General features: G+C 41.0%; 1 protein-coding gene across 2 annotated transcripts in view; it reads right to left on the bottom strand.

Annotated features, from left to right (window-relative positions):
• Positions 1-27,340, bottom strand: part of LZTR1 (leucine zipper like post translational regulator 1) — a 34,639-nt gene that overhangs the window by 5,733 nt on the left and 1,566 nt on the right. Inside the window, exons 5-17 of one of the 2 annotated variants that reach the window (XM_055728409.1) lie at positions 27,114-27,222; positions 25,633-25,716; positions 24,081-24,138; positions 23,351-23,490; positions 22,198-22,399; positions 13,808-13,960; positions 9,668-9,778; positions 8,764-8,856; positions 7,711-7,806; positions 6,467-6,650; positions 4,452-4,621; positions 2,440-2,596; positions 875-1,001 (exon numbers count right to left, since the gene is read on the bottom strand). In XM_055728409.1, the coding sequence (XP_055584384.1) occupies positions 875-1,001; positions 2,440-2,596; positions 4,452-4,621; positions 6,467-6,650; positions 7,711-7,806; positions 8,764-8,856; positions 9,668-9,778; positions 13,808-13,960; positions 22,198-22,399; positions 23,351-23,490; positions 24,081-24,138; positions 25,633-25,716; positions 27,114-27,222 (1,684 nt within the window). The remainder of the gene's footprint in view (positions 1-874; positions 1,002-2,439; positions 2,597-4,451; positions 4,622-6,466; positions 6,651-7,710; positions 7,807-8,763; positions 8,857-9,667; positions 9,779-13,807; positions 13,961-22,197; positions 22,400-23,350; positions 23,491-24,080; positions 24,139-25,632; positions 25,717-27,113; positions 27,223-27,340) is intronic. The other variant, XM_055728410.1, reaches the window with a different exon arrangement.

Below are 27,340 nucleotides of genomic sequence, written 5' to 3'. Positions count from 1 at the left end.
TTTGTGTGTTTCTTGAAAATTAGGACACACGGTGCTTTGATTTTCACCTAATTTGCATAAGACCCAGTAGAGAGCTTAAAGCATTATGAATTTCCTTGGTATCTCCAGGCTGCCAATCATGCAGGGTTGTTTTAAGAGCTATGAAATGCTGCTGGTAGAATACCACGGTAACTAATGCTGAATATTATTACTGGGATTGGGCAAAAACTGTGACAGTATTTGAAATAGAAATTTTATGCAAACACTTAATGTTTGGCAGGACATAAAAGGTGCAGGTACACAGAACACAGAAGCAAGGGACAAACACGCTGCACCCATATACTGAGGAGGGAGAACAGTACCATCTTCAGAAGGGTGAACTACTTGCCCCTGCAACAAAGTATGGGAACAATCTACTCTCCATGACACACCATTTTGTGTTGTGCTTATTCATATCCAGTCTTAAGTATCAGCAAGGTAGAGAGAGATTCAAGTTTCTCATCATTCAAAACACACACTCACTATCCGAAGACTTTCTCACCTCAGAGGACACCTGTTGCTTTCAACTGCACTGAACCCACCTATGCTGTACACCCTTTTCCCCTTCCTATGATTTTACAGATTCTTTGCCTTGCAATGCAGCTTTTTACACATCCTCTAGAGAATCTCCACAGTTTTAATTTCTTCCTATCTTTCCTTGCTGGGTATCAAATTGAAAAAAAAAAATATTTAATCACTGTTGCTTAAAGGTCTATTACACTCATTGAGCAAAGCTGTATCTTACACTTTATGCAGAAACAAAGTTCCTCCCTGTCATCTAAAAAAGGCAAGAGGACTCTCAGACTGCATTTCACACATACAGTATTTATTATAGTTTTAGTAAACAATGACTCACCTGGAGCGGGCAGCTAGGATTGCTTTATGGGCTGGCCGTGGGTGGCCGTCTAAGAGAAGGATGATATCACAGAATTCAGTCCCGGCTCCTTCTAGGTAAGCCTTCATGTCTTGAATTAAAGATGTTCCTGAAAGTTAACATAATGAAACAGTTAAAGAAATGGTAAGTTACAGGTGACCAGGTATAGGGCCAAACTAATATAGGGCCAAGCCATAGCTCCAGCCCCTCTTTCCCTTGGGACCTGTGGGGTGAGTTTGAGGGTGGCCCCTCCTCACAACCTTAGAGCAAAATGAGCTTCATCCTTCCCCATCACAGTCCAGTACCTACTGTCCATCCCAGAAACAAACCTCACTTTCAAACTCTGCTCTGCTTTCAAACTGCTGACAGCAAATGCCAGCAGTAGCCACATTGAAAGGTCTTCTCTATAGATAAAGAAATCTGATCTTCTCCCACTCTTTTTATTAATTTCCAACCACCAGGGATACAAAATTTTGTATCTTAATGAAAAAGCTTTCCCACATCCTCAATAAAGGCTTCTTTTAACCAACATTTTAACAAACCTTTGAAAATACACAGAAACTGAGAAACAGAGCACATTCAAGTCTGATCCAAATTCACTCATATTTTCAAAGTTTATCTTTCAACTTTTTGACGTTTGGGTGTCTCACACTGTTCCAGCTCCGGATATAGAAGCTGGCTATGCCATCTTCCTCAATGGCGTATCCCTCTTCTCCCTGGGAAAGATGCCAGCCAAAGGCTTTCTACTTGACCTTCCAGGACTGGCTTCCCCATCTTTCTCTCCAGTCCCCAGTCATTTTTGTGCAGTATTCCAAATCAACACTGCCAACGCCTCTGAACTTTGTGGCCTCAGTGAACTTCACTGTTACATTTTTTGTGTGTTAGGATGATAAAATCTTGAATAAGACTAGTCCCAAATCAGTCCTTGATGAATTCCATAATAGAATTGTATATCAAATCTTCTTCCAGCACACTCACAGAATGAAAATGAAAGACATGACCATTAGCGCAGGTTATTTATCTTCTCAGTCTCCTCTTCCCTGCCTCCCTATCTTCTATTCCTTCCCCTCTGCAGCTGAGGTCAGCCTTGCCAGCAGCGGCTTACTCACAAGATCTTCTTCCTTACTCCTGCTCCTCTTTGGTTAAAACCTATGGGGCAAGCCAACTCCCTCCTCAGCTTTGTTACCTTGCAGTCCACTTAAACTGAACGTCCACTGCCTCTTCTTTGAATCATTCTTTACACCCTTCTGCACCTCCTGCCTCATCTCTCTCAGAATAGAATCAGGATATTTTATTGCAAGAAGAAAATGACTAAATTTAACAAGACCTTTCATGTATTTCGACGGGGATACTGTTCTGATTGAAGCTCACTGGAAAAAGAACCGGCATGCCCTGTCTGAGTCTTGGAAACAGGCGAAGCACAGTTACACCAGCTGGAGAATCGGTGGTCTGCACTGGTCTACTTCCTAGGCTGTTTCCTACACTAAACAAACTATTAGCAATGCAAAACCAGTACAACTAATTACTTTATAAAGCATAAAAGTTACCGATGTCAAGTGGCTGATCGGAATGTGTTCGAACAGGAGGTTGCTGTTTTCTCCGTACAATCTCCACTATGAGGGATGAAGAAAGATGCTCAAATTCCTTCATCATTATTACCTGATTAAAATGTGATTCCTTCACCACAAAGTTCAGGCAATGCTCCTTAAAAAGAAAACAGTATTAATAAAAAAATTACACTTTATGAAGTCATCCTACAGCATCACACTGTTACCATGTCACACTGAAACAGACATCCTTTTCTTATGACCCTCCACACATGGATCCTGCAGCTGGTATTATGGAACAGTGACCTCCTTACTAAGTGACTGTTTAGGCTCCTACTTGAACAGGAAATTCAGGACAATTCTAAGCATCTAGAAAAACCTGACTAAGAAATAATAACAAGGAAAAGATTAATTGTCTCCCATCTACCTTCTCTGAAGCTTTCCAAAATGGCAATGTCAGGAGACACCAAAAACTTCATGGAGTGAACGAAGACTGACTGCTATCTCAAAATAATTCTTTATACAATTAGATATCAAAAGTTAATTAGAAGCATGAAGAGATCTTAACTCTTAACACTCTCCATTAAGGGTACAAACAGTTTGTAGGATTTCCTTGTGTGGATTTTGCTGTAACCTTTGCTGTAAAGGTTGCAAGCAGTCTGAAAGGGCTCTTGTAGGTTTCTGTATGATAGAAAAATTGAAGTGGTGGAAAGGTGAAAAATGAACTAGACCTAATGCTAAACAGCTAAAGGGACAAAAAAGCACTTCATTTGCCACTGTGAACCAAGGCTTTCCCTCAGGACACTTGAATAAGCAAAAAATATCATCTATACCAGCTCACCATAAGGTGAGTACAAAATTCACCCAAAGAATAATTATTCTTGTCCATTTTCTGCCAAGTTATTTCACCTGGGATCCAAAGTGATGTGTCAAGGACCCATCTGTAAAACATTTTAAACAATGACTAGGATGCCAGGAAGAGCAGCCTTCTGCAGATGGCACCTACGCATGAGGACTAACGCGCACTTAAGAAGACAGGATGCCAACCCAAGGTGATCCTGACCACATGGAGTTGCGTGGAAGAGCCCCTGTCACCCTGCTGGTAGTTAAGGCAGGCGGAGGAGTTGGCTGATCTGAAATTACTGGCACTAGATCCACCAATGCTGAGATACTTGCTTGAGCTTCTGGGCAGCTAATGGAATCACAGTCCTGTGCACCCAAGGCTGTGCCAGCATTTACAGACTTGCTGCTGACTCTGCTGCTGCCCTCCTGGATGCCTTTTCTTTACCCAAATCCATTGCACAGAGTGCCTGAAGAAGTGCTGGGGCATACTGGTTTCTCTAGCCTCACTCTGACTGCAACCATCAGCGCTGCAGCGTGGCCAATGGACGTGCACAGGCTGCTCCAATAGGCATTCTGTGATCTAGCACTGACTCCTGCACTTGGGTGGGGGAGCTGCTTCAAGCAGAATTGGCTCTGGCCACTGTTGGTGGGAATCAGACCATCACAGCAAATCATGGTCTGAAGCCTGGGGCTATCAACTCTATCATGACTTTTGGCAAATGCGTAAAAGCCCTTGACCCACTACAAAGAAACAGAGAGTCGCAGACACCATTTTGCTTTTCAGATCAAAGGCGTGAGAACCGAATTTCGTTATTTTCATCAGACCAGGTCAAGGAACCTGTTTGCAGTCTCTGCATAAAACAGTGGGACTACAAAATGCACTGGTTCCATCTTGCTGCAGCAAGAGTGAATTGATGAAGAGCCAAAGTCACTCTGCCCTTTACATCCTACAGGGCAGATACACAAAAATATCAAACATTTAGTGAAAAAACCCTACATAATAACCATGAGCAACTGCAGGACAATCCACATGAACATATACTCAAGCAACTGTAATTACAGGAAAGAACTGGATTTGCAAAAGCCGATAGCTTTTCCAAAATATTAATTGCATAAATTTTATTTTAAAAAATTCCTTATCAGTTACTTTGTATGCAGGATGTGATTACCTTTAGCTGATCCAGCTGAAGCTTGTTAGCATTTTCACACACGATGAGCACATTCTGCAGATCTACGGATGCTTCAATATATTGCAGGCAGAGCTGTTCCAGTCGAGAGAGCTTGAAGTTTAGGGCTAGTTTGTACACATCCATAATAAGCAACACATCCTGCACATGGCCTGAAATGACAGGAGATAAAAATGCTGGAGAGCTTACAGAAGAAAGAGAGGAATCTTTCTCAAAGTGTTTATTTTTACATCAGCCTGGGCATTCAGAATGGTAGAATGGGCAGCAACTGGAGTATTCTTATGGAGAAAAATGTTCCAGTGCTGGTTAGACAAATTCTGAATTAAGATTAATAAAAGGAGTTTCAGAATTTTGGCATGAAACAGCCACTCAAAAAGATTTTTTGGACAAAGATTTTGTGACAATCTGGATCACAATTTTTTAAAACCCTCAAAATAAAGTGAAGTCCCTAAAAACACCAACAAGCTCCAAAACTAGCAGCCCGATTTTCCAAAGTGCTCAGCTGCTAACAGCTCTCCTGAATTCCTTGCTTTTTACGCAGTATTAGCAATCAGCTCCCTGATTTTGACAGACCCTTATGACTGCACTCTGTGCTTGTCCGTGTACAGATCTGAGGCTCGTCTAGAAAAGAGGGCTGGCATAAAAAGAGGGGCAGCGTGGACTCTCACAGGCCACTGCAGTGGGGCTACTGGCACACCAGCTCAAGGAATCATCAATCCTCCATAGCCTTTGCTTTCCTCGCAGGAGATCTCTAGCCATCTGCTGTAACTACTCCTTGACAGAGAGAAGCCTTCTTGCATGTCATGTGCCCTCCCTGTGTCTAATCAGAAAATCCTGTTTGATAAGCATGCCCAATTCTATTATCTCAGCCTCTGGATGGATCCCCAAGGTGCTGCTCTCTGAACTATGAGGAGCAACTAGGAATACAAATGGTCAGGACAGGGCGGGGCCATTGGAGGATCCCAGCAGAAAGGTAAGCACCAGGGAGAATATTTGATGGGCTGGGGGAAGGGTAGCAGGCTGCCTGGAAAGCCTGTAACAAAGAGAAGAGCTCAGCATGATAATCCTTTCCTTGGTCTGATCCTGTCCTGAAGTGAGCGTGCTGAGGATCAGCGGACCAGCTGACAACGGGATCTGGCGATGTCAGCAGACACCAATGAGAAGGTTCCCTCGTCCCCACTAATTAGGCTTGCTCTCAGACACGCTGCCTTGGAGGAAATCCTTGGGATAACTGCATACAAATCACTATTTTCCTTAGAACTACCTTTTACAGAAAGGAAAGATCCTGGACCGTAGCTGAAGCAAAGCCTGCAGTGTGCTGACAGACGCAGCTCACTCTACCTTGCTGTGCCATATATCTGCAGCCCCCCCGGGCCCCCCAGCTGGAGCTGCCCCCGGCTATCCAGGCTGACTCCCACGGCCCAACAGACCCCATCGCTCAAGCACAGCCCTGAGTTAGATCTGCTGTGTGGGAGCCGAGATCTCTGCCTATAACCTCCCAGCCTGCAAGTGTTTTTAACTCAGGGATCTTCAATGAATGCATCAAATGGATTTTTCCTTTCTTGAGGCATTCCTTTGGGTTGGTATTTTGAAAAGAAGATAAATCCTAGCTTGCTCTGCCTTTCTGCATGGGCTCAGTTTGCAATGAATCAAAATAATACCAGAAAAAGGAAATAAGCCAACCCAGGATACACACTCCTTCCAGGCAGGTTGCTGTAATGTTCAAAATACCACAAGACTTTTGGTTGGTTGGTTGGTTGGCTGGGGGGGGGGGGGGTGTTACATCTTTTGGAATGACCAAAAACCTGCTTTTCCTTCACGTTTGAAAAGAATTTGGAAAAAACAAAGCACTGTTAGTATACTCTGATAAAAATCTGCTTTTTTTTTAATCTCAGGTAAGTAATTAAGAGCATCTGCAAACGCTCAATCCTGCTCTGTAGCAAAATAAATGTTTGCTGCCCAGTTGCTAGTATTTTTTTTGTATCCTGCTATTCTACCTTTGCGAGGGTATTTTATTTTATCCGTATACAGGAACTGCATGAGCACCTCGAAGGGCTGTGCCTCAGCCTCTCGGATGGGTACTTCCAGCAGCGGCTGCAGGCGGCACAACTTGACATTCCCACCAATCCCATCCTTCTGACATGTCGCATGTCCCTCATCTTCAATATCTTGCTTTGATTTCTAATGAGACAGAAAAACACACTTGTAATGTGGCAACAAGGCTGTGTCCGCTCACACACATTATTATCAAACTAGCGGAAAGATCCTTCTCATGACTGCATGCTCTTCAAGACCCAAGATTTCTTTATCTTCAAGATTATCTTCAAAACAACAAGGAATTCACAGTCTTAGACTTACTGTTCCATATCCTGTGACAAACACGGATCAGAATGAACATGAGCCCCTGGATAAAGCTCAAAAGCAGGACCTCAGAAAAAGGGGAGAATGAATTCCACTGAGCTCACAAATCTGCCCTCAGCAGGAACAGCACCTTTCCTTGGAGGAGGAAGATGTAGGAGCAGGTTCCACAGTCCCCTGCCTTGCAAAGTCAGAGCTCAGTGCTGCACAGAAGCATTTTCAAGTTTCACTTTGACAGCCTTTCCCTACAGCCTTTTTCAGTGAAGATGGAGGGCTGTGGGGCAGCAAAGCAATTCACTAAAGGGCAATGAGGCATCCATATGTCTTACTGCAGGTTGTGTGCTACCACTTCCTCAAGAGCAATAAAATGTTTGCTGCTGAAAAGCTGTAAGAAGTTAAAATTAATAGACAATGAACCAGAGGCACCAGACCTTCAACTCTGGAAAAAGTCAGGAAATGCTAAAGTAAAGGGAACAGAGCCAGCCTCAAAACCTTAACACTGCCTTCCCTCTGATCTGTCTGATCTTGCTGGCCATCCACAATGACATGCAGTTTTTACCCTCCCCTGAGGGAGGGACAGGCGTTCCTCCCCAGGGGTATTCTGCTATGAGAGCTCCCAAGAACCATACTGCCAAATCCAGATAACTGGATTAACTTTGGCTCCTCTCTGTTACACTCCTTGCCTGGCCTGATACACATCCAGGAGCCTACGCTAATACTAATTATCCTCCTTCTTTTACTTGCTCAGGAGCACCTTATCACCAGATGCTGCTCCAGCCCTACGTCTGTCTCAGCAGATGTTTTTTTTCCTGACAACTTTATTTCCAAAATTGGGCAGAATACATGTTACCTTGCCACAAGATTACTTTTCTAAAACACTCACCTGTTTCAACCTCTCCCTTGCCTGTATGATTTTCTTTTTCAGCCACTTGCAGCGAGCTGTAACAATTGCGGTATGCCCTCGGACTCGTTCTTCCTTCTGTCAAAGGCAAAGGAAGAATACATATGAAACTTTATACCCAAATCACACGGTAGTGGGAGATGGCAGGAGTTGTAGAAACCTGGGCTGAACTCCGGGTTACTAACACATTTAGTTGAAGTTAGAATCAAAGGCAACTTTGCATCTGCTCTGCACGTACAGATGAAATTCAACACCTATTTTCTCTAAAGGCTAACAGCAAACACCATTTGGAAAGTCTTTGTTATGTTCACTGAGTGGAAGCCGTTGTGTGGGTTCAGTGTCACAGATACCACTTCTTATTGTTGCATCTGATTTTTGGTTTAATTTTCTTTTCAAAACAACAGTATGGTTTTTTGCTATAGTTCTTCATAATCTACTTCATCTGTTGTTGAGGATCTGTTGTCTGATCTCTGTAAAGTGTTTTGTAACTTTTTTTTTTTGCAAAAGGAATGCAGGCAAGTTCAAATTTCTCATGTTTTTCTTCAGAAAATATGTTCTTTTTAAAATTTTATAGCTGTTCTCATTACCAGAGAATCATTTCCCTGTGCTGCTTTTTCTCATTCTGTTTTATTTTAGTAATTAAAAATGGCTCTTGAAATGATACATGGATCTGCAAACCACTGACCTGCTCTTTCCAGGACACAGTTGGGACCTCAGAGTACAGAGGTCGTTAGTATCTTTTTCATATATGTATAATTTTTCACTATATATAATGTGCTCTGATAAATTCAGGTTATGTCTCAGTGATCAATAGCTCTTCACAGTTTAAAAGTTTCTTCTCCTTTGCAGCATTAGAAATTTATCTGGGTTAGTGTAACTTACTAAATCAGACACAATTTTCACCAGTGACACTGCTCTTAAAACTTCATGCCCAGGGTTTCTGGCACAATCATTGCACAATTTGCTTTTCCCTGGCAAACATGCTACACATGCAGTAACACCCCCATTGGCACCTTTTCAATAAATTCTACTCACCTCTCCCAAAACAAACTCCAAGTCACTGAACTGCCTGTTTTCCCATAGCCTTCCATAATCTTCATGTAGAGTGCATTTAGGGTAACAAGAAAACTAAAAAAATAAAGCCCCACAGAAGCAGAATTAATTTCAAACGGCTATATCCAACAGCACTGTAGCTATATACACTGTCACTGGATTTTCTTATTTAACTCAACCTCACTATAGTATATAAAGTAGAAAATAACAAGCAAACAAAACACATGCAAGGGTTTCCTCTATAGTAAGGGTAATGAAAGATAACAGGGAAGAATTGTGTCTCATCACAACTTGCAGGTTTCAAGATTTGGTGTTCTTGGGAGAGCAGGAGTCTCACCTGCTCTCAGGACTTGTCTGAGAGTCCCACACAATAAAAATAAACTTGAGTATAGGGGGGATTTGACCTGATGTGAGTATCCTGAAATTTAAAATTTAAAATTCCCATAGTTTCCAGGGCGGTGGGAGTGGGAGTGTTGCACGAAGGTAAAACTTCAATACAAAATGCTCTGACCCAGGAACCCTGAACGTGACAGTACACGAAGAGCAACAGTCAGTGTTCAGTTAAACATTCTGGCAAATCCTGTCTAATACATTTTTCAATAATCTGTCAAATTAGGTTGTCATGACCTCTGCTAGGACTTTAGAAGGCACTGGAGAGCTTGGCCTTACCAAAATTTCTGTCCAGATAACATTTCTCCAAAGACTTTAAAGATAACACATTAATCTTTGGCAGCCGAATCTGTAATGCAAAGGCTGCCTGCAGGAAGGACGTGAAACAAAAGCCATCAAGCTCATGGTGAGCCAAACCAGAGACTGTCACACCCAGAGACAGAAGGATTCACACAGAATTGGTGTGGAAGTTTGAGCGTGTTTATCAGTGAATTACCTGGAACCTGTACATTTCTCCACTTCTAATGTTATTGTCGACTGTGCCACCAAAGATGTACATAGCGTCTGAGATAACAGCTGCAGCATGGAAGAGTCTCCCACTGGGTAACTAGGGAAAGAAAAGGACAAAATAGGTGAGAGAATAAATAAAAGCCGCTGCCTTCTCCCAAGAAAAATGACCTGCAACAGATCAACAGTGAGAAGGGAAAATAAACGTAGTCTGAAGTGACGCAAATGCTTGCATTCTAAGATTGACATTTATTATGTTATAGGATTGTTTCCTGGTGTATCTAGAACACACTTTACAGTCATATTTAAAAAGACCCGTTCGTTGCACCTTCTAATCAGAAGGCTATGTACACAGCGCTCTACATATCATGATAGCTACAGAATATATCATTTACCAAACTCAGACTCAACACTGACATAGAAAAATAAAACGCACTTCTAGAAACAAAGATTCTGCAAATGTTATCACCAAGCAAACTCAGACCTTATTCTGAATATTGTGGGGAACTTGAAAGGCACAGGATCATCTGACTCAGCAGGATGCTGAACTCCAGGCTGTAAATGCATGCGTTCCTCAGGGCTGCCTGGGGCTGAACCACCTGGCCAAGGAGCCCCTCCAGCAACGCCAGGATCTGCACAGAAGCCCAAGGCTGGAGATGTTTACAGAGTTGGCACCACAGAGTCAAGTCTCCTTTCTCCATCATGCCAGATCCACTGAAAATAAAGCCACCCCACACTGTAGGAAGCCTCAGCTATTTATAGGGCTGGGTGATCCCATCAGTCCATGCAACACACTTCACCAGGGAACTGCAAAATCAGATGATTTTGAAGCGAAGGAGTCACTGCCAGGCAAAGCTGCCATGACCCTCCTGCATGGGACAGACCACATCATTTTCTCTGGAGGTTACACATAAGGTATCTGATTAAATTAGCATCACTGAGATATCTCACATAACATCTTCAAGTGGTGATAGTAACTTTTTTTTTTTTTTCCTAGTTTGATCAGGCTTGTTTTGTCTTCCAGGCAGCGAATCTCATTAAATCTTTGCCTACAAAACAAGAAGCCCTCCAGTATAAGAAATCTTCTCTTCTTGTACATATTTATAGACACCACTCAAGTAAACTCAGACACGAAACAAGATTATGTTTATCTGGCGAGACATATTTTCCAGGAAACCATGCTGACTGGCATTTTTCATTACCACCAACTTACCCCTTTTACCGCAGCATCACACAATGGTCTCATTTAGCTTGTTACTCACCAGACTTTCCATGACTTTTTCTTTTCTTCGGACTACAGCTTTTAAGGGTACAATCCCCCATGCAGTAACTAGGACCTGTTTAATGATATTTTTTTTCTCAGATGTACAAACTACAGATTTGGTCACCTTAAAATGCACACTTGCCTGTGCCAGTTTAACAAGCCATCCAGATTCCTCTGGGTAAACAAGATACCTTCTGTCCACGCCACACTTCATGGCTACTTTAGCCAAGAAACTTTAAAATTGGTGCTAACAAATACTATGATGGGAAGATTATGAAATAATATTGATTTATTAGTACATTACTGCTGGGCTCCTGTTTGATACCCCTCCAAAAGACAATGAGATTAATGTCAAATATAATCTATTTTAGATGGCTTCTATTTGTTCTTAGTAGTAATCTCATTAATTAAATAAGATTTACTGACTGAAAAAATCAAACATATTATAGTAGTTTAAAAATACATCAGTGACCTTTATCAACCAGACCTCCAACCTCATCCCAAAATATAAAGTTTCTTGCTGAGACCTATTTCTACACAACTAGATGGGCTGTGTTACAATACCTTTCTTACAACTAACTCTCCAAACAACAACAAAAAAATAATAAAAATTAAACAGAACTACTCTGTCAGAGATCAAATGCAGGCCACCTGATTTATACTTATTCAGGTCACTATCCCTGTCTTTTTTTTTTTTTTTTAAAAAAAATACTGTAGCTTTGCTTTTCATTGAAATAATTCCGAGTATTCTCTAGTATTTGCTTTTAAAAAATCAGCCACTGTATTTGAACAACCATATTTTTTTCTATCAAAAATCCTTAAAGCATTTTAACAACTGGTGCCAGAAAGAAAACATGAATCATCTGAACACTTAACCAAGTTAACACAATACTTGCTCGTCGCATCGTATTTAACTCAATCTGTTTAGGAACCTTATAAGGATGATTTTTAATTTGCAATGTTTGGTACCAGAGTGGTCAAGGAACCAGAGCTTTGCCACTTACCAGTAACTTAAGCAATCAAACAACTCAACTTTTTAAATACGCTTATCACATATTCCCTTCACAGTCCCACAAAACTTTGTTTTGATGTGGCATGTCCTGAATTGCTCGAAGTCAGCACACTATTCCTGCTGCTTACTGTTTCACTTGAAGCTAAAATCCCTCCAGTGCCATCCCTGTTGGTCTATCCTTTGATCCTTACCCATCAGCTCCCAGCCAGCTCCGCACCCATCCCAAGGCAAAGCTCCAGGCACTCCTTTGTATGGAGCACAACTGCTTCTCCTCACCTTCCCAGCCTGTCTTTCTGGTCAAGTGAACTATCTCACCCATGTCCAACAGGGTCACAGCTCTGCGACTGTGCACGATCTTCTAACTCCTCCTGCCTCCTAAGCCAAATGTGCTTGGGAGAGGTAGCTGAGATGAGCTGTTTTCACAAGGGGAGAGCAAGAGCCTTCCCAATCCTGTTGTCCACCAGATGCCTCCTCCCACACCTTCACTTCTCTTGAGGCGATGGCAATCCTTCCCTGACGCACCTTAGTGTAAATATTCCAGATAACAGGGTGAGAACTGCACTCAGTATTACTCCGATTGTAGCGCGGAACAGAGCCATTGCGCTGCAGAGCCAGGCCTGTCAGGTATGCCTAACACTAAAGGCAAACCAGTGCACCTACCAGTAAAGTCCTCCTGATATAGTAACAACTGCTACCTAAAACCATCACTGTGCAAATGTAACTTGAGTCTGGCAGGTGAGATAATCTGTGCAAAACTACACTTTTGATTTGCAGTAACTGCAATTTCAGTAAGGGTTTCTGCTGGCACAACTCCAGATGGTCACATGTGAATCCAAACAGCTATTGTCCTTCTCATTCCCAGTGCATATGGGAATGCTAAAAATCACAGATGATGGTGCACTGCCAGTCTGAACGTATTTGTCAGCTCTAGATCCTATACTTACCTCTCAATCAAGGTGATCTCCTTACTTTATTAGCCGTCTCTGACAAAAAGAATTTTAGATTCAATCCTGACACCTCTCATGATCCAGGCTGGCACCCCTCTGTGAGCTGCACTCCCCTGTTTCATCTGTTGAAGTGTTTTCTCTATTTAAGGTTAATGAGATTTGCAATCTGAGGCTCTTTTCAAGCTGGAATCTTTGCTTTGAAAAGATCTCATCAGTTACCTTTGCTTCCCCTTTCAGTACACCTTTCCACACCACCAGCATGGTTTGAGCCATCATTTTCAAAATTCAAGTATTTCAGAAGTGGGGTGGGGTTTTAGTTTTGCATTTCTTGTGCCCAAATTCAGTCCATATCCTGTCTAGACAGCACAAATTGAGTTTGTCCTGTGATGCTCATCAGGGTTCTGATTTGACTTACAAAGCTGTGCATTAGTGTTGCTTCTCCCTGTGCTAGAGTGCCGAGCAATCATTCAAATAGTTGAGATTACAGCCCTGAGCATCATCTCTGGGGCTGATTCCACATACTTTGAAATAAACTTAGTTAAATCTGTGCAAACCCCTAAACTCATTGATTTAAATTTTGACCTCACCAGGAATACATTCAGCTTCACTTGAAGTCCTTAATAAAGCTGAATCAGTGTGTAAGTAAAATTAAATCAAATGAATAGTTCCCACTCAGAAGTCAATACTAGTTTCCTATATGCAATTTAGAACTCGGCATGTGCAGAGTCAAGGCTTAAATGGGTCTTAGATTAGAGTTCAAGCTGAAATAGCTCAAGATATATTTCAAGGAGAGAAAAAAGGAGAGGAGGAGAAAAAGCGTAAACAAGGCTGGAATTTATTTCTCTTTCCTGAAATAAATTTAATTTGCATTTTTGAAGTCTTTTTCACTTCCCAGTGTTTCTTTACCTCCAAGTCTGCTGTAGGTGGTTGTTTAACTGTTGTTATGCTGAAATCTAAACCAAATACATCCTGAGATTTTTTTAAACCACATTCTTCCAAGGGCAAGGAAGGAGCTCCTTCTGGGGCAGATACTCTCTCAGCCACTTCTGGATAGGACACCTGGTTACAAGATTTAAAAACAATAGTATGTAAAAGTATAGATGGGAGGCATGAGAGACTGGATAGGGAGCAGCAGGAGCCCCCCTGCAGCTGAAGCTCCAGAAGATCATGCCCTTGTATCCAGAACATTCAGAATCAGTCCAGAAGAAGCACTGCGGTCTTGCTTGGAGCCTACCACTGTGACTGAACAATCTCACAAATTAGTTGTCTAATTTTCTTACGTTTTTTACAATGACAGAGGTATATGGCAATTAAAATCTTATGCACTTATTGCTTTTTGTCTGCCCTCTTCCTCCCGCGGTTCTTCATGAGAAGCCGAGGGTTTTGTTTACTGCAAGCAGGAAGAACGGAGGCCATGAACAAGGAAGGCAAAGAGGTAGTATCTGTCAGCTATTCCCACAATCCTGAGGCAGACTTCCCATGTTTTGGCTTGACGAAAAACCAGGGCAGCTGGACCACTGCAAAGTGACAACCCGTACTGTATGTCAAGGCTGACTAACATCCTTGGAAGCTGATGCAGTACAACCTTTCCTACGGCTGACAGGTTACAGCGCGGTGTGAGAACAGGCAATGTGCACAGAGCTAATGCAGCCGCCGCTGCTCCGCTGGAGAGCCGTGCGCTCCTCAAGGGCCAAGCTTTAGCTGGCTCTGTTCATGGTCCAGACACAACTCTTCTGTACCTCTGTCAAGAGATCTGGGTCAGTTACAAAAATCTATCTTTTCTGTAGCGAGATTTATTCTCTTAGCTCTCAAGAACGTACTAGCTATACTACTACTGCAGGCTGTGACTACTTGTTGTTGGTTTTGGTGCTTATCTTCTACCTCTTACTAATTTCTCAAAGTATTCTAACATGTTCTCAGTGCTTTTTCAGATTGAAATTTCAACAATATTGGCAACACTAGGGAATGGCTAAAATCAAATCCACTGCAGTTGTTTCAAGGCTCTTTTTCTCATTCTTTTAGCTTCTCAGAAGCCGCCTTATATTTACAGAATACATTTTTAATTGTATAAATTTAACTCTCCTCACAGTCATATATGAATGAGTAGGTATTAAGGAAGCTGACTGTTGCACTGAACTCCGAAGCTAGTAAAAGATGCACTCGGATCTCTTTCACAATCTAGGAATACTGATGAGCATCTCTACCCTCCAATACCACTGAAAACTCTAAGCCAAAATGAAATAAAAAGACCTAAAGCCATCAACAAACAAACCTGATGAAGCAACATAAACTCAAAGGTTAAAAAAATAATAATCTATTTTTCCTCTGAAACTAGAAAAAAACCTTATGGTTTAGAAAAAAAAGGTCCAAATGAGATGTCACTACTGGTAGCTGTTTATAAAGAAATGCTTCCAGAATATCATACCAGGCAACAGCATAAAACTCTCAAACAGATGGGCAGACACGAGCTTTGGATATTCCTTAAGTTCAAGGAGGTTTAAGGATTTAAAATGTTTTCACGTGCTGGGTGCAGAAAATCTATATGCTTTTCAGACAAAATTGGAACAGCCTCATTTTAGAGTGAATTTCCAAGACATACAGCTCTGCAAATGAACAAAGAGAAGGCAAATGCTGAAGGACTTTATTATGCCTTTCCTTAGACAGTTACTCCTTTGAAATTATGGCAACGGACTCATCCATCCCGGCTTACGGCTGTAGCTACCTGAGAGCAAACAAAGGGCTGCTTATAATCCACGAAGCACCTATTACTGTTAAAAATCTGGCACGATATGAACCTAGCAACACAGCCTAGGCAAAGGCTTCTTCCACCTGTGAGGAGGAGCATCCAGCCAGCCATAGCCAGTCAACCACACCTCCATCCCAAGAAGGTTACGGAGTGAAGCCTCCTGGAAGCTACATCCACCACATGAAGGGGGTGACTAGGAGCAGCCAGCAAGGATTTACCAAGAGTAAATTTTTCCTGACTAACCTGATCACCTCCCACAAGATACTGAACGGCTACACAGATTAGAGGAAGGCACTGTGTTCTCAGCAAGTCTGTGGCTGAAACCAAATTGTCTGAAGTTCCTCATATGAATCAGTTAATACAGAAAAGGGACTGTCATGGATTGTGGCAGGGCACAGAAAGTTAGAGACCACGACGAAGAAACCTACAACACAGAATAAATCACTAGATACAAAAGCAAAGTCACAATAACAAGTTTGTTGCCATATCAGCTCTTCCAGAGATTTTGCACTTCTGGTTACGGTAAATAATAGTGGCTGGGACAGTGGACACCATCTGACATTCTGCTCTACACTGAAGATGAGATTTTTCCATTTGACATTCACTGGAGAATACAGCATGGAAACAGGGAGTTAAATTCTTTAACAATGATATTCAAACACATGCTGTTATAACTGCAAAGGTCAGAATATGAGACAATCTGTAACTTACTGAAAAACAGTAAATGCTCTTTCCCTTAAAATCATTCTAATATACCAGTTGCAAATTTAAAAAGCAGTGTTCATGTATAATTCATCAGAAAGGATTACACACAGTTGAAAGAGCGAGTATTGCCAAATCCAATGAACACATCTCAAAAGATCACACACTGAAATCTAACAACAGATGACAAAAATCAAGTGACCAGCCATTTCCTCCTTTTTGGCACCATCGTGTATATTCAAAAATCAGGTTACCATAATAGTACTTTAGGGATCTTAAATCTGACTTCCTGCACAGAACAATCTATGAGACTTCCTTGAAGTAGTACTGAAACGGAGCCGTTCTTTTAGAAAAGCTTTCTTTTTAGAAAATAGCAAATCCTGGTTTAGACATAGTGAAGAATCTACCAAAAAGCTCTGATAAAATGTTCGTTAGCCTCATTATTCACAATTTGTAAACTTCTATTTCCTTTTCTTTTTTAGTCTGAATGTTTCTAGTTTCAACTTTAAGCCACTGGATCCTGCTTTATCTTCTGTCAATAGATTAAAAAGCCTCTGTTCCCCAGGTAACCAGTGAAGAATTAATTTCCTAAACCTTCCCTAAAAGAGGCTGTGCTTCACAGCTGGTCACTGTGCTTCCCAATCTTCAGTCATTTTCAGGTTTCTTCTCTGAATAAGCTCCTCGATTTGCGGACACAAGATGGTGAGATATTATACTGGAAGATCTAGCTAATAAACATAGGGGTAATGTATTTATGGTACTAAATGATATTATGCTATGTCGGCTTCTGGAGCCAAGAATATCATCAGCACTTCCAGCCATTTTACATTGCAGGGAGCTTGTTCTCAGCTTCCCACAATTACTGAAGTTTTGAAGTCATTGTTTCCAGGGATACTCTAAGGGAAACCATTAAGCACAGACCACACACCCTGTTCTTAGATGTATTGCTTTACACACATACTGAAATACATCTTGTTTGTGCACACCTTAAGAGGAAATCCAAATCACACCGAGTGGACTGTTCCTTTAGCTGTTAATTGGCAAAACTCTGGACAAATAGTAAATAATAGGGGAAAGCTGTGATTTTTTGTTTTCTTAAGGTCACTGACAAAAGTTTATGGCAATGCAAGGATAACAACCAGTCCCTAAAGGACGTAAGCAGAGTAACTACTCCTCATTCGAAACTGTATTTCATATCTTTCAGTTATCCAACTTCATACCCATTTAATGTGAGTCATGTTAATGCTGTATTGTTCTAATTTCTTACCAGTGAGTGAGCTACAGAAATACATTCCTTCTGCCTATCATCCACTAAGTCTCCATTTTGCTTATTCTAGGAGAATTCAATAAAAGCATGTAATATACATCCCTTGGAAAGGTTATGAATGTAGACCTGACAAACATAAATCGAGTTGTGCAACAATATTAACTATAGTTACAGTGACAACCAGATTTTTATAAATACCAACATTTTCAAGATGTCTCTCTCCAACTTACCAAGCACAAATTTAAAAAGGTCACTGGTATGAAGATTCTAAATTTTTAACAAATATTTTCTAAAAAGGATGCAAGTCTGAACACTATCTATTATTTATAGACATAAAAAGTACCAGTCTTCTCTTTGGACTGTGAAATGCTAAATTTTATCTCTCCTAGCAAAACATGATACCCTGACAGCTACACATCTGGAGGCAGATCTTGTTAGGGGCCTCACTGCAGGAATTCAGGGTTTTGTTCACATAATAATGACGTTTCTTTTGCCTGAAGATACCTCAACAGGCGTAACTGATCTCTGCACAGGGAGACTGTGGCAGACTCATCCACAGTAGGATGACTAAGTCCTTTTAATCCTTCCTAGCTGCCCACAAACCACAGCACTGTAATCCATCTGAAAAACTCCAGAACTGTGCCTCAAAGTAAGCCAAGAGAAGATTACCAACACATTAACCTCCATTTTTGCTTATTAAAAGAAAAATTAAGAGCTTTGAAAGTTAGAAACTTTTACTGCTCTTGGCATTGAAAGGCCTAATTGTGAGACTAAAATGTTTCACTGGCCAAGTTTGAGACAAGCAAAGACAGTTTGCTCACTAGTACCTGCTTGCTCACTAGTACCTGCAGTCAGGGGGAATGTAACGGCAACTCACCTGGTAACAAGGGAGTGATTCACAGTGTCACTACCCACCAACCTCCTTCAAGCATTGCAAGGAATAAGAATTTTCTTCCTCTTCCTGTGACACCTGGTCCCCTATGAGGCAGCAGCTGTTTCCAAACATCACTTTTGATTCTGCAGGACTGTGTTCGCAGATGTGCACCCCTCCTAGACCTCCAGCTCCTCCATCACTCCCTGCAGAACACTCCTCTGCTGTAGCACAAACCGTAACTGCTGCATGCATGCGTGTCTGTCTGCTGGGGAGCAACTGTGCAAGATGGGGCATTTTCCCTCTTACTGCCTGCTGATTTTTTTATGCCGTTCCAACCACCTTTAGAAAGCCAAGGATATTTTGAGTTCAATACGAAAACTCGAGGCCAATAAAAAGAAAAATCTATTTAAATTATTTTTTAAATCCTCTGATAGCTCTGTGAAAAGGAAATCCAGCACCTCAGGAAGCTCTGGCAGTGTTATGCAGGAGGCATGGACTCAGACGTGATACTCCTCTGGCTGCCTTAGAAAAGTAGAACCCCCAACTGTGAAGATCATCTAACAGTAAAGATGCAGAATAGCTCTGTGTGCTCTGTAAAATATATGCACATATATTACAGTGTCAAGATGACAGTATGAGAAGCTATGGATTGCAACTGTGCAGTTCAAAAAGCCTGTCTTGATATTCATTTTGGAGACATCCTAAAAGCATAAAATAGGAGTTCCTGGTTTATTTTTAAGTACCGACCTGTTCCACGTTAGTTTCCCCTCTTCTACCAACTAAGCCATTTTCCGATCCTCCACGACACAGCGTGGCACTGTGAACAATTTTGAGAGACCTGGGCAAAGAATTAGAACAGGTCCATTGCCAGACTTGTTTCCAGGTTTTTGTTCTACCTGTTTACCCCAAATCCAGAAAATGCAGGACTGCCTCAGTCCACCTGCAGTGCCTAATACTTGACTGCTGCCTGTCCTCCAGAACTGCTTCTACAACCTTCCCAGAACCCACCCTGTACCACTGCTATTGATGCTCAAATTGTGCCACCTTTTCCAGGTAAAAACCTCAAGATTTTTCAGTCTCATGCAACTTGTCACCTTCCACACTGCCCATAACAGGGTAGCAGGGGGAAATGCCTTTTCTACCTGACAGCCTATTTCTGTCACTGGCATGCACAGGTCTGACAAGTCCAAGCCACTACCTGGAAAAAAGCGTCTCGGGGCTGGCTTAATCTTAGTTCAGAGGATGGGAAGGACTGGAATGGCAGCAGTCACTCTCCTTCAGCATAAGAAATCTCTTCTGCAAAGCACTGTAAAAATCACTGCTGAATTAACAGCTGAATCAGCACCAGGCCTTCTTATTTTGGACTCCAGAGGCTTTACCCACTCAACGCTAAACTCCAAAAGAATTAAGAATTATGGAAATACATCACATGATGATAAGTATGAAAGTTAACCTAGCTACAGTTAAGCAAAGCCGTATCGTGGCATTTCTAAGATCATGTAACATAATACAGAAAAACACACAAAGAACACATGCTATACAATCCATCCATTAGAAAAAGGGGAAACCCCCTGACTGTATCAAGAGCCAAGACAGATTATCCTGCTGCACAGTAACACAGGTCACCATCACCTCACACACAAGCAGAATCCTTCAAGCGCTGAGACAGCACTGCACTCATCATCTTCTATTTTGCTTCAACTTAATGTGAATAATTACATTCATAGACACGGACAAGAGGAAATTTCAAGTTCAAAGTGTCCTGGGAATAGTAAGTACAGTATTACAGACTCATCGCCACTGTTAAAAGTCTGTCAAAAGCTCATAGAAACTTCAGGAAAACAATTCTATGAAATGATCCAGTTATCACTCCAGAACACACAAAATCATTTAAAACTTACTTAAATCGCCAAAGCTCTCTCAGATCTTGCAGTTAATCAGTTTTGAAGAAAATTTATTCTCACGTGTCTCAGGTGAGCTTCAATCTTACTTTTTATTTCTACAAAATGAGTCTCTAAATGCTATAACTGTGAAAGAAACTTCAAAACACCACACATGCAGCTAACAGACACCTGCCTGGATTACAGACAGCCCAAGAAAAGAGCTCTGAAGTATGAAATGAAATTTAGCAAGGGATAAGTCAGGTAATAATGCTGTTTTACAACACCGTCAGGAGTAGTTTTGCTCTTGAAAGCAATAAGCAATCATATGAGGAAGAGCCAATGAGTGAGGAAGTCAAGTGTCAAATGACAATGTTGCTAGGATCAGAACGGGATCTGTATTCCTGCAGGCAGCTGTATCTTTAAAAAGTTGGAGATGCAGTTTTATTAATTTCATGTGAAAATAAAGCAGCTTTGTCAAAGATAAAATAGGCTACTATGAAATACTTTGTCAAATATTTTTTTCAAATGAGGCCCACGTGCTTTGTTAATTTAAGAGCAGTGGATAAATGGTATTTTCCTATTCATCAAATGCCGAGTTACATGTCTTTGCAAACAAACTAAAATACGGTGCGACAGTCAAGGATGTGAGCACTTGTCATACCAATTCTAGAAAAATTAGTAAATCTGCATTTGATTATAATACACATAATATTAATCTCTAAGTTATAACCTTGATCTTGGCAGTTTAAACAACACACAAAGATCAAGTATTTCTACCCTGCAGATGTAGCTAACACACTAAACCTACTATTAAATCAGCTAGTACTTTAACATGGTTTAAGGTAAAATCTATCAAAATTAACAAATACAGTCAACATGACCATTCTAAATTCAGGACATATGCATAGCTGTACAGGCTTCAAGAAACCTACTTTTTTGTGCATTCTGGGAATGAAATGACCAGAGGCCACTGAAACCACATTTACTGAAATGTGAACTGAAACGTGTACTGAAAGCTTGCAAAACCTCAGCACTTCAACTTGAAGTACCAGGATATCCCAGAGATGGTATGTATGAGTGCGCTATGAAAAAAAAAAATTACATTTTATCACACAATCACTTAATTGTAATGAGTAGCCCAAGAGAAATATATTAACAACCATTAACTTCCCCCCCCCCCCCCCCCCCAGTATTTTCTCATTTGGGGTTTTACTTGGCCCTTTGTGGTCTACTGCCTTTTTATGTTCATGTAAAGAACCTACATTTTTTAATTTATCTACCTTCTTAACACAAATATGTTCCAAAAAGCCATTTCTGAGCCTCCCTATGATCGCTATTATTATTTTACAGTCGTACCTCTATAAGCACTTTACACTTGACCTAAAAGGGAAATGCTATTCTGTATAATTACAGAATTTCTAAGATTTTACGCACACAGGCATTATTACCGTGAAATAATCAAAACCTTGTCTAGTTTTGAACTCTGCTTCAACAGCATCACAAAGTCAGCCACACAACCACTGGCCCGCACAGTGAATTCATTACTAATCTTTGTCAAATAACGATTGACTCATAACTTGAATTACAAGTGCTTTATGGCATTGCTTTTAACAGTACTAAGCAAAGTTTTAGATGTGTCGACACTGACTAGCTTTTAAACTATGGCCCACAGTATTCCATCTGTTTAACCACTGGTGGGAAGGAACTACTACCATTTAGCTAAATGTCAATGTCCTTGTCAAAAACACGTCCGTAGCCTGACAGTAAAACCACGTCAAAAAGAGACGGAACATAAAAGGAAAAATCAAGACCAGAAAGTTTTACCTCGCTGTCTGGGCTGGGCTGGATAACTTCCCAGGTCTGAGAGTCCACATCGTAGCAGTGAAGCTCGTTGGGCAGCGTGTTGTCTGCAGCACCACCAAACACATAGAGATGCCGGTCGAATGCAACCATTGTGTGGCCGTACCTCCGTTGTGGAGGAGGAGGGGAGCCTCGAAGTAAGTGCTCGGTAGGAATTCGTGTCCAACTGAGACATTAAACATGAAACAGTGTATTTTTTTACAATTCTTTTCTGCAAAGTAAGTTTTCCAACACTCAGATTGCATGAATAAAGAAGAGGAGCTCTATTACAGTAATTACTGAACCTGCATGAGACAGACAACGACTAATCCTGCAGGATTCCCAGAGATTTATGTCAGCTCCATGTTGCTAAACTTCTAACTGAAAATGTGATAAAGGCAGTATGATTCCCTGACCCAGATGTATTTATGTAAAACCCAGCAGCTCAAAGACCACAACTCAGGGAGGAATCAGTGATCTTTTTAACACATGTTAACAGCTACCCCTTCTAAGTAAAGGGCACCGTCCTGATACCATATACCCCATTTTGGTATCACTTACTCACTACGACAGCACGATTTCAGCCAAGGTCGTTGTTGCAGTTGTGGTTCCACTCCAGCCAGTAACCAGACAGACCAGGCTGTCAAAACAGGCCAGTGCATCTGCATTCCCACTTTATAGCATTTTTAACCCATCAGAGGGGCCACATTTTCAGAGCAATGGCTGACATTCTGAGAAAGCCACACCAACCATCTCAAATTGAATACTCAAGATTTTAAAAAATACTATGCATTTTACATTTCCAAGTGATTTCACTATGAACTGGTATTTCACAGGATCTCTGGTTCTAGTCAGGTATTTATAGAACAACTTTCAGTAAGGTAGTATTCGGCATCCCATTCTGAATACACTAAGATTCGTACTCACTGTTTAATCTACTCTATTTTCATCTGCTGAAAAAGACCAACCTGATGCATGTGAGAAAACATCTCATTAAAACAGTCCATATTTTACCTTATCCACCCTTCCTCATCATGAGATGCAGTATTCTTCCTCAATACCCTTAGGTATGTGCATTTCTCAACTCAAGTAGTCAAGGATTATCTGGATTTTGCACAACTTAACTGTCTACACTTACATCTTTTCTTTGAATTCAAACTGAAAGAGATTATTGGTAATCTTTGCTCCACTCTGGCCAGAGAAAACAAACATCTTGTCTTTGCAAACAGCCACGGGAAAATTACAGCATGAAGGAGGAATTTCACCACTTTGTTCAATCTGAAAGATAATGAAGTTCAAAATTACGAATGTCTTACAGTAGTGCGCAGCTATGCATGCTCAGTACGCTGCAGGACCATGCATCAGCAGATAAGACAGACCACATGGCAGCAATGTGTGCAGACAACCAAGTCCCTGTAAATCTGGCTACAGGTAATCAACTAATGCTGTGCTTAAATGTCTGCACAGACTAATTTTATCATGGATGAAAAGGATGGGAGGTCACATTTCTAAAGCCCCTGCTACTGTAAGGGTCAGGACCCTCATCTTGATAGCCAGCCAGCAAAGCTCCCAGCCTGCGGCAGCGGTTAAAGTGGGAAATGCAGTCCCTCTTTATAGGGGACACAGCAAAGCCACCGTGGGCAGTCCAGGTCCAGTTCACAGATTCACAAGCGAAAAGTCACACTTTAATATACACTTGGTTTTCCATATACACAAATAAAATCAAATTTGAACTGTTTCTTTTCACCTGTGTGACAAATACATTATGAAGAGAAAGCACTGCAGTCCAGCATAGGAAATTTTAAATAATTGTGCATGAAAACCAAACAGGAAAATTCTATGTGTTAGTTGGAATTAAAACTTCTTACCTCTTCCCAGCATGTTAGCTCTCTATCCTGTAGCCCAATAGTCCACATATCATTTAACCTATGTTATAACACAAAAAATGCATTATTTGAAACAGTTTATTTTCAGTAATTTTTAGCTCGTGGTGTTGAAAGGACCGAGACCCTATTTTACTGGCTTTCCTTCTTCTGCACAGGAAGAATCTCCTACTTCACTAGCAGAAAAAAACCTATTAGAATCTTTTTGCCCTATACCTGAATTCTATACACCACACCAGCTGGCTTTAGCATCTTCTGGTTACAAGTACACTATAGTTAACAGCTGCACACAGCAACTCTGCCTGGAGCTTAAGGATTTGAACTATTTAACCTTTAGGATTTTTACAGAAATACCCCTTATTACCCTGCTGCCTTCTACTCATCCCTGCTAACCCCCGAGACTGACCACAGTAATCATTTATGTGGCTGAATCCTACCTTAAATACATAGAGGACAAAGTGGGTAACCTGACACATTGCTGACTACTATGTATCTGACAATGCTTTTCCCAGTACAAGTTACTCACAGTAACTACAGATGCTTCCTTTGTTCAAATCTGCCGGGAGGCTCATGTTCCACAAAAAGACATTTTTTGATGTGATTAGACATATTTAATGTAAATTAGACAGCTCCTCTCATCCAGTCCCTCCTTCCAGCTACCCAGGGTCCTTGGGGAACCCCCTAAGCTGGAACTGAGCAATCCCACAGCGTTATGCATCTTTCTCCAATTCCTCCCCCAGAAATAAAGAAAACATCCTATCTGTTTTTCCAATTAACAGCAGTTCTCCCAGAGACTCTGAGGAGCTGGTAACTTTTCTGCAGATTCTCCTTTGAAGAGGAGGCAACCCAGCACACTGAGGCAGCTCCTAGTTTGTGGCAATCTCTGTATGCTCTCACAATGCAAATATTGTGCACCAACACAAAGTACTTCTCAAGTTCATCAAGACAAAAAAATATTATGTACTCAAAATTGATTCTTCCCTGATAGACTAACAGAAAATGCAAAGAGATGCCATCTGGGACAAAGCACCAGACTCTCCTAACTTCTCAGTATCACTCATTTCCAGTCTTTTCTTATCCAAAATCTCATCACCCTTCCACCTAAATAATATGACATACTATCAGAGAAAAAGCTGACGTGTTGCTCTTAGTTCTGTCATACAACTTCAAAGAAAATACATGCTCTGTTCTGTAAGCCATCAGCAACATCAAAAGACCCATGGTGGCTATCTTTTGAGAAATGCTCATTTGCCAAATTTCAAAGATCCTTTAGCATCTTTACAGCCAAGAAGAGTGTCAAATTATACACCCTATAGCCATTCTGAGCCACCATATTTTTAGGTTTTAAACACATACTTATTTTGAACATGAAACAGTGAATTGCAAAAATGTAATGCTTAACAACAGGGGGGGGGATTTGCAAAGCTACAGTTATGTATTAAAGCACTTGGTATATGAAAACATCTCTGTAAAGTTGAAAAGCAAGGGACTGGGATTTTACAAAAGCACCAAAGGAGAGAGTGATCCCACCACATACCGTGCATTGCCATCGTATCCTGCAAAGATCCACAGCTTGTCACTATACACTGTTGCGCCATGAGCTGACCTCGCAACTGGCAATCTGCAATTGAGAAAATTAAAAAATTCTTAAATTGCCTGCAGAGGTGCTATCAGAAGAAGATCTGCATGACAAGTAAAATGCACGTGTAAGAAGAATAAAGTCCCCTACACAAAATGGCTTCAAGTCAGGAAATCGCTTCTGTCATTCATCCTCAAAACACAAAGCAAGCCTCCGACGGGTATGTTTTAGAATTTTACACTCTGCTTCCTTAATTAAATAAAAATTACCTTAATGAATACAGAAAAAAACCAACTGGGGAAAAAAAGCCCAACTAATCCCTTGCCAAGCCTTAAATACCCTTAAAAGTATTTTATGGAAAGTAGCTAAGTAGCGGGACAATTAACAGCACTATCATTACGGCAACGTGGCAATCCACTCATGCTATTACATCCAGTAGACGTAATGTTAGCTTGTCTGAGGTCATTTGTGCAGTATGCACACCTGTAACTACAGGCAAAGACAAGGACATTTGAGTTTGAAAATATGAGTAAGAACTACTCTCCTAAATGTCCAAAGTCAGACAATAACGAGAAAGAGAAATTACTCACGTTGCCTCCATTCTAAAACATAGCATGTGCTCATCAGCGGCGAGCAACGGTAACTTAAGAATGGATTGTGCATTCCTCATCCCTTTCTACAAATCACAGAAATAAATGTTCCTGTACCTCTCCCCACTAAAATCAGCATTTGAGAAACTTCAAATACACAATGAACTTGTGGGTAAAGACACAGTATGTCCCGTATGTGGGTGTGGTAAACATTGAGTAGTTGGGTCAAAATCAGTGTCACAGATAACATCCTGAAATGGGCACAACACATTACTGGTTTTGATTTTGCCTTGGAAAGCTGGAACTCAGGAACCTGTCAACAGGATCCAAACAGATCTCATCAATTTATTCATCCGCTTCTGAATTTGTGTGAACACACATCACCTTAAGGTGCCTGAAGGCAGTGTGTGCATTTCAGAGCACTCCAAGTCCAACTTTAATCAGAAAAGAATGTGTAGCTTTAACTATAAACAGGCTTCAAATCGGTTTCTGATAAAACTAAATTGTTAACTATGAGGTATCAACAGATTTTATGCTATCCTTGAAAAAGAAACAATTCAAAAGAAAAAATTCCATTTCCTCTCATCCCTTCTGTCACAGAAAAGAAACATGGGGAATAAATTTTGGTCAAATTCCCAAGGTGGTACACTACAGAATGGAGGCCTTGCAAAAAAACTCCTTCAGAACAGAAGATAGTTTTCAGAAAAAATTAATCAAGAAAGTACAGCAGAAATTGTCCTGCAGCCTTACTATTAGCACTGTACCTAATTCTAACGATGCAGTTTTAAATGTCTCCTGAACTACGCTCAAGTCCCCTTGAAGAGTGTGGTAATGATGCCAGCTCCTTACCTTCCTTCAGTCTTCCACTCCGTCCACTGCCCAGTTGCAAACTTATATTCAAAGAGATCATTTTTATTCTTCAGGTTGGAATTGGAATAAATGTCTCCAGTATAGCCACCTGGGCAACAATAATTCCATCAGACTCAAGTGCAATAGAGCATACGCACTTCTACTCATTATATTAGAAGAAAACTTAAGTTTAGATAGCAGAAGGAGAAGGTACTTGGCTAATGGAC

This window comes from Falco cherrug, chromosome 16 (genome assembly GCF_023634085.1).
Source record: "Falco cherrug isolate bFalChe1 chromosome 16, bFalChe1.pri, whole genome shotgun sequence".
Lineage (NCBI taxonomy): Eukaryota > Metazoa > Chordata > Aves > Falconiformes > Falconidae > Falco > Falco cherrug.
The sequence above is the reverse complement of the archived record's forward strand: the minus strand, read 5'-3'. Positions and strand labels throughout refer to the sequence as shown.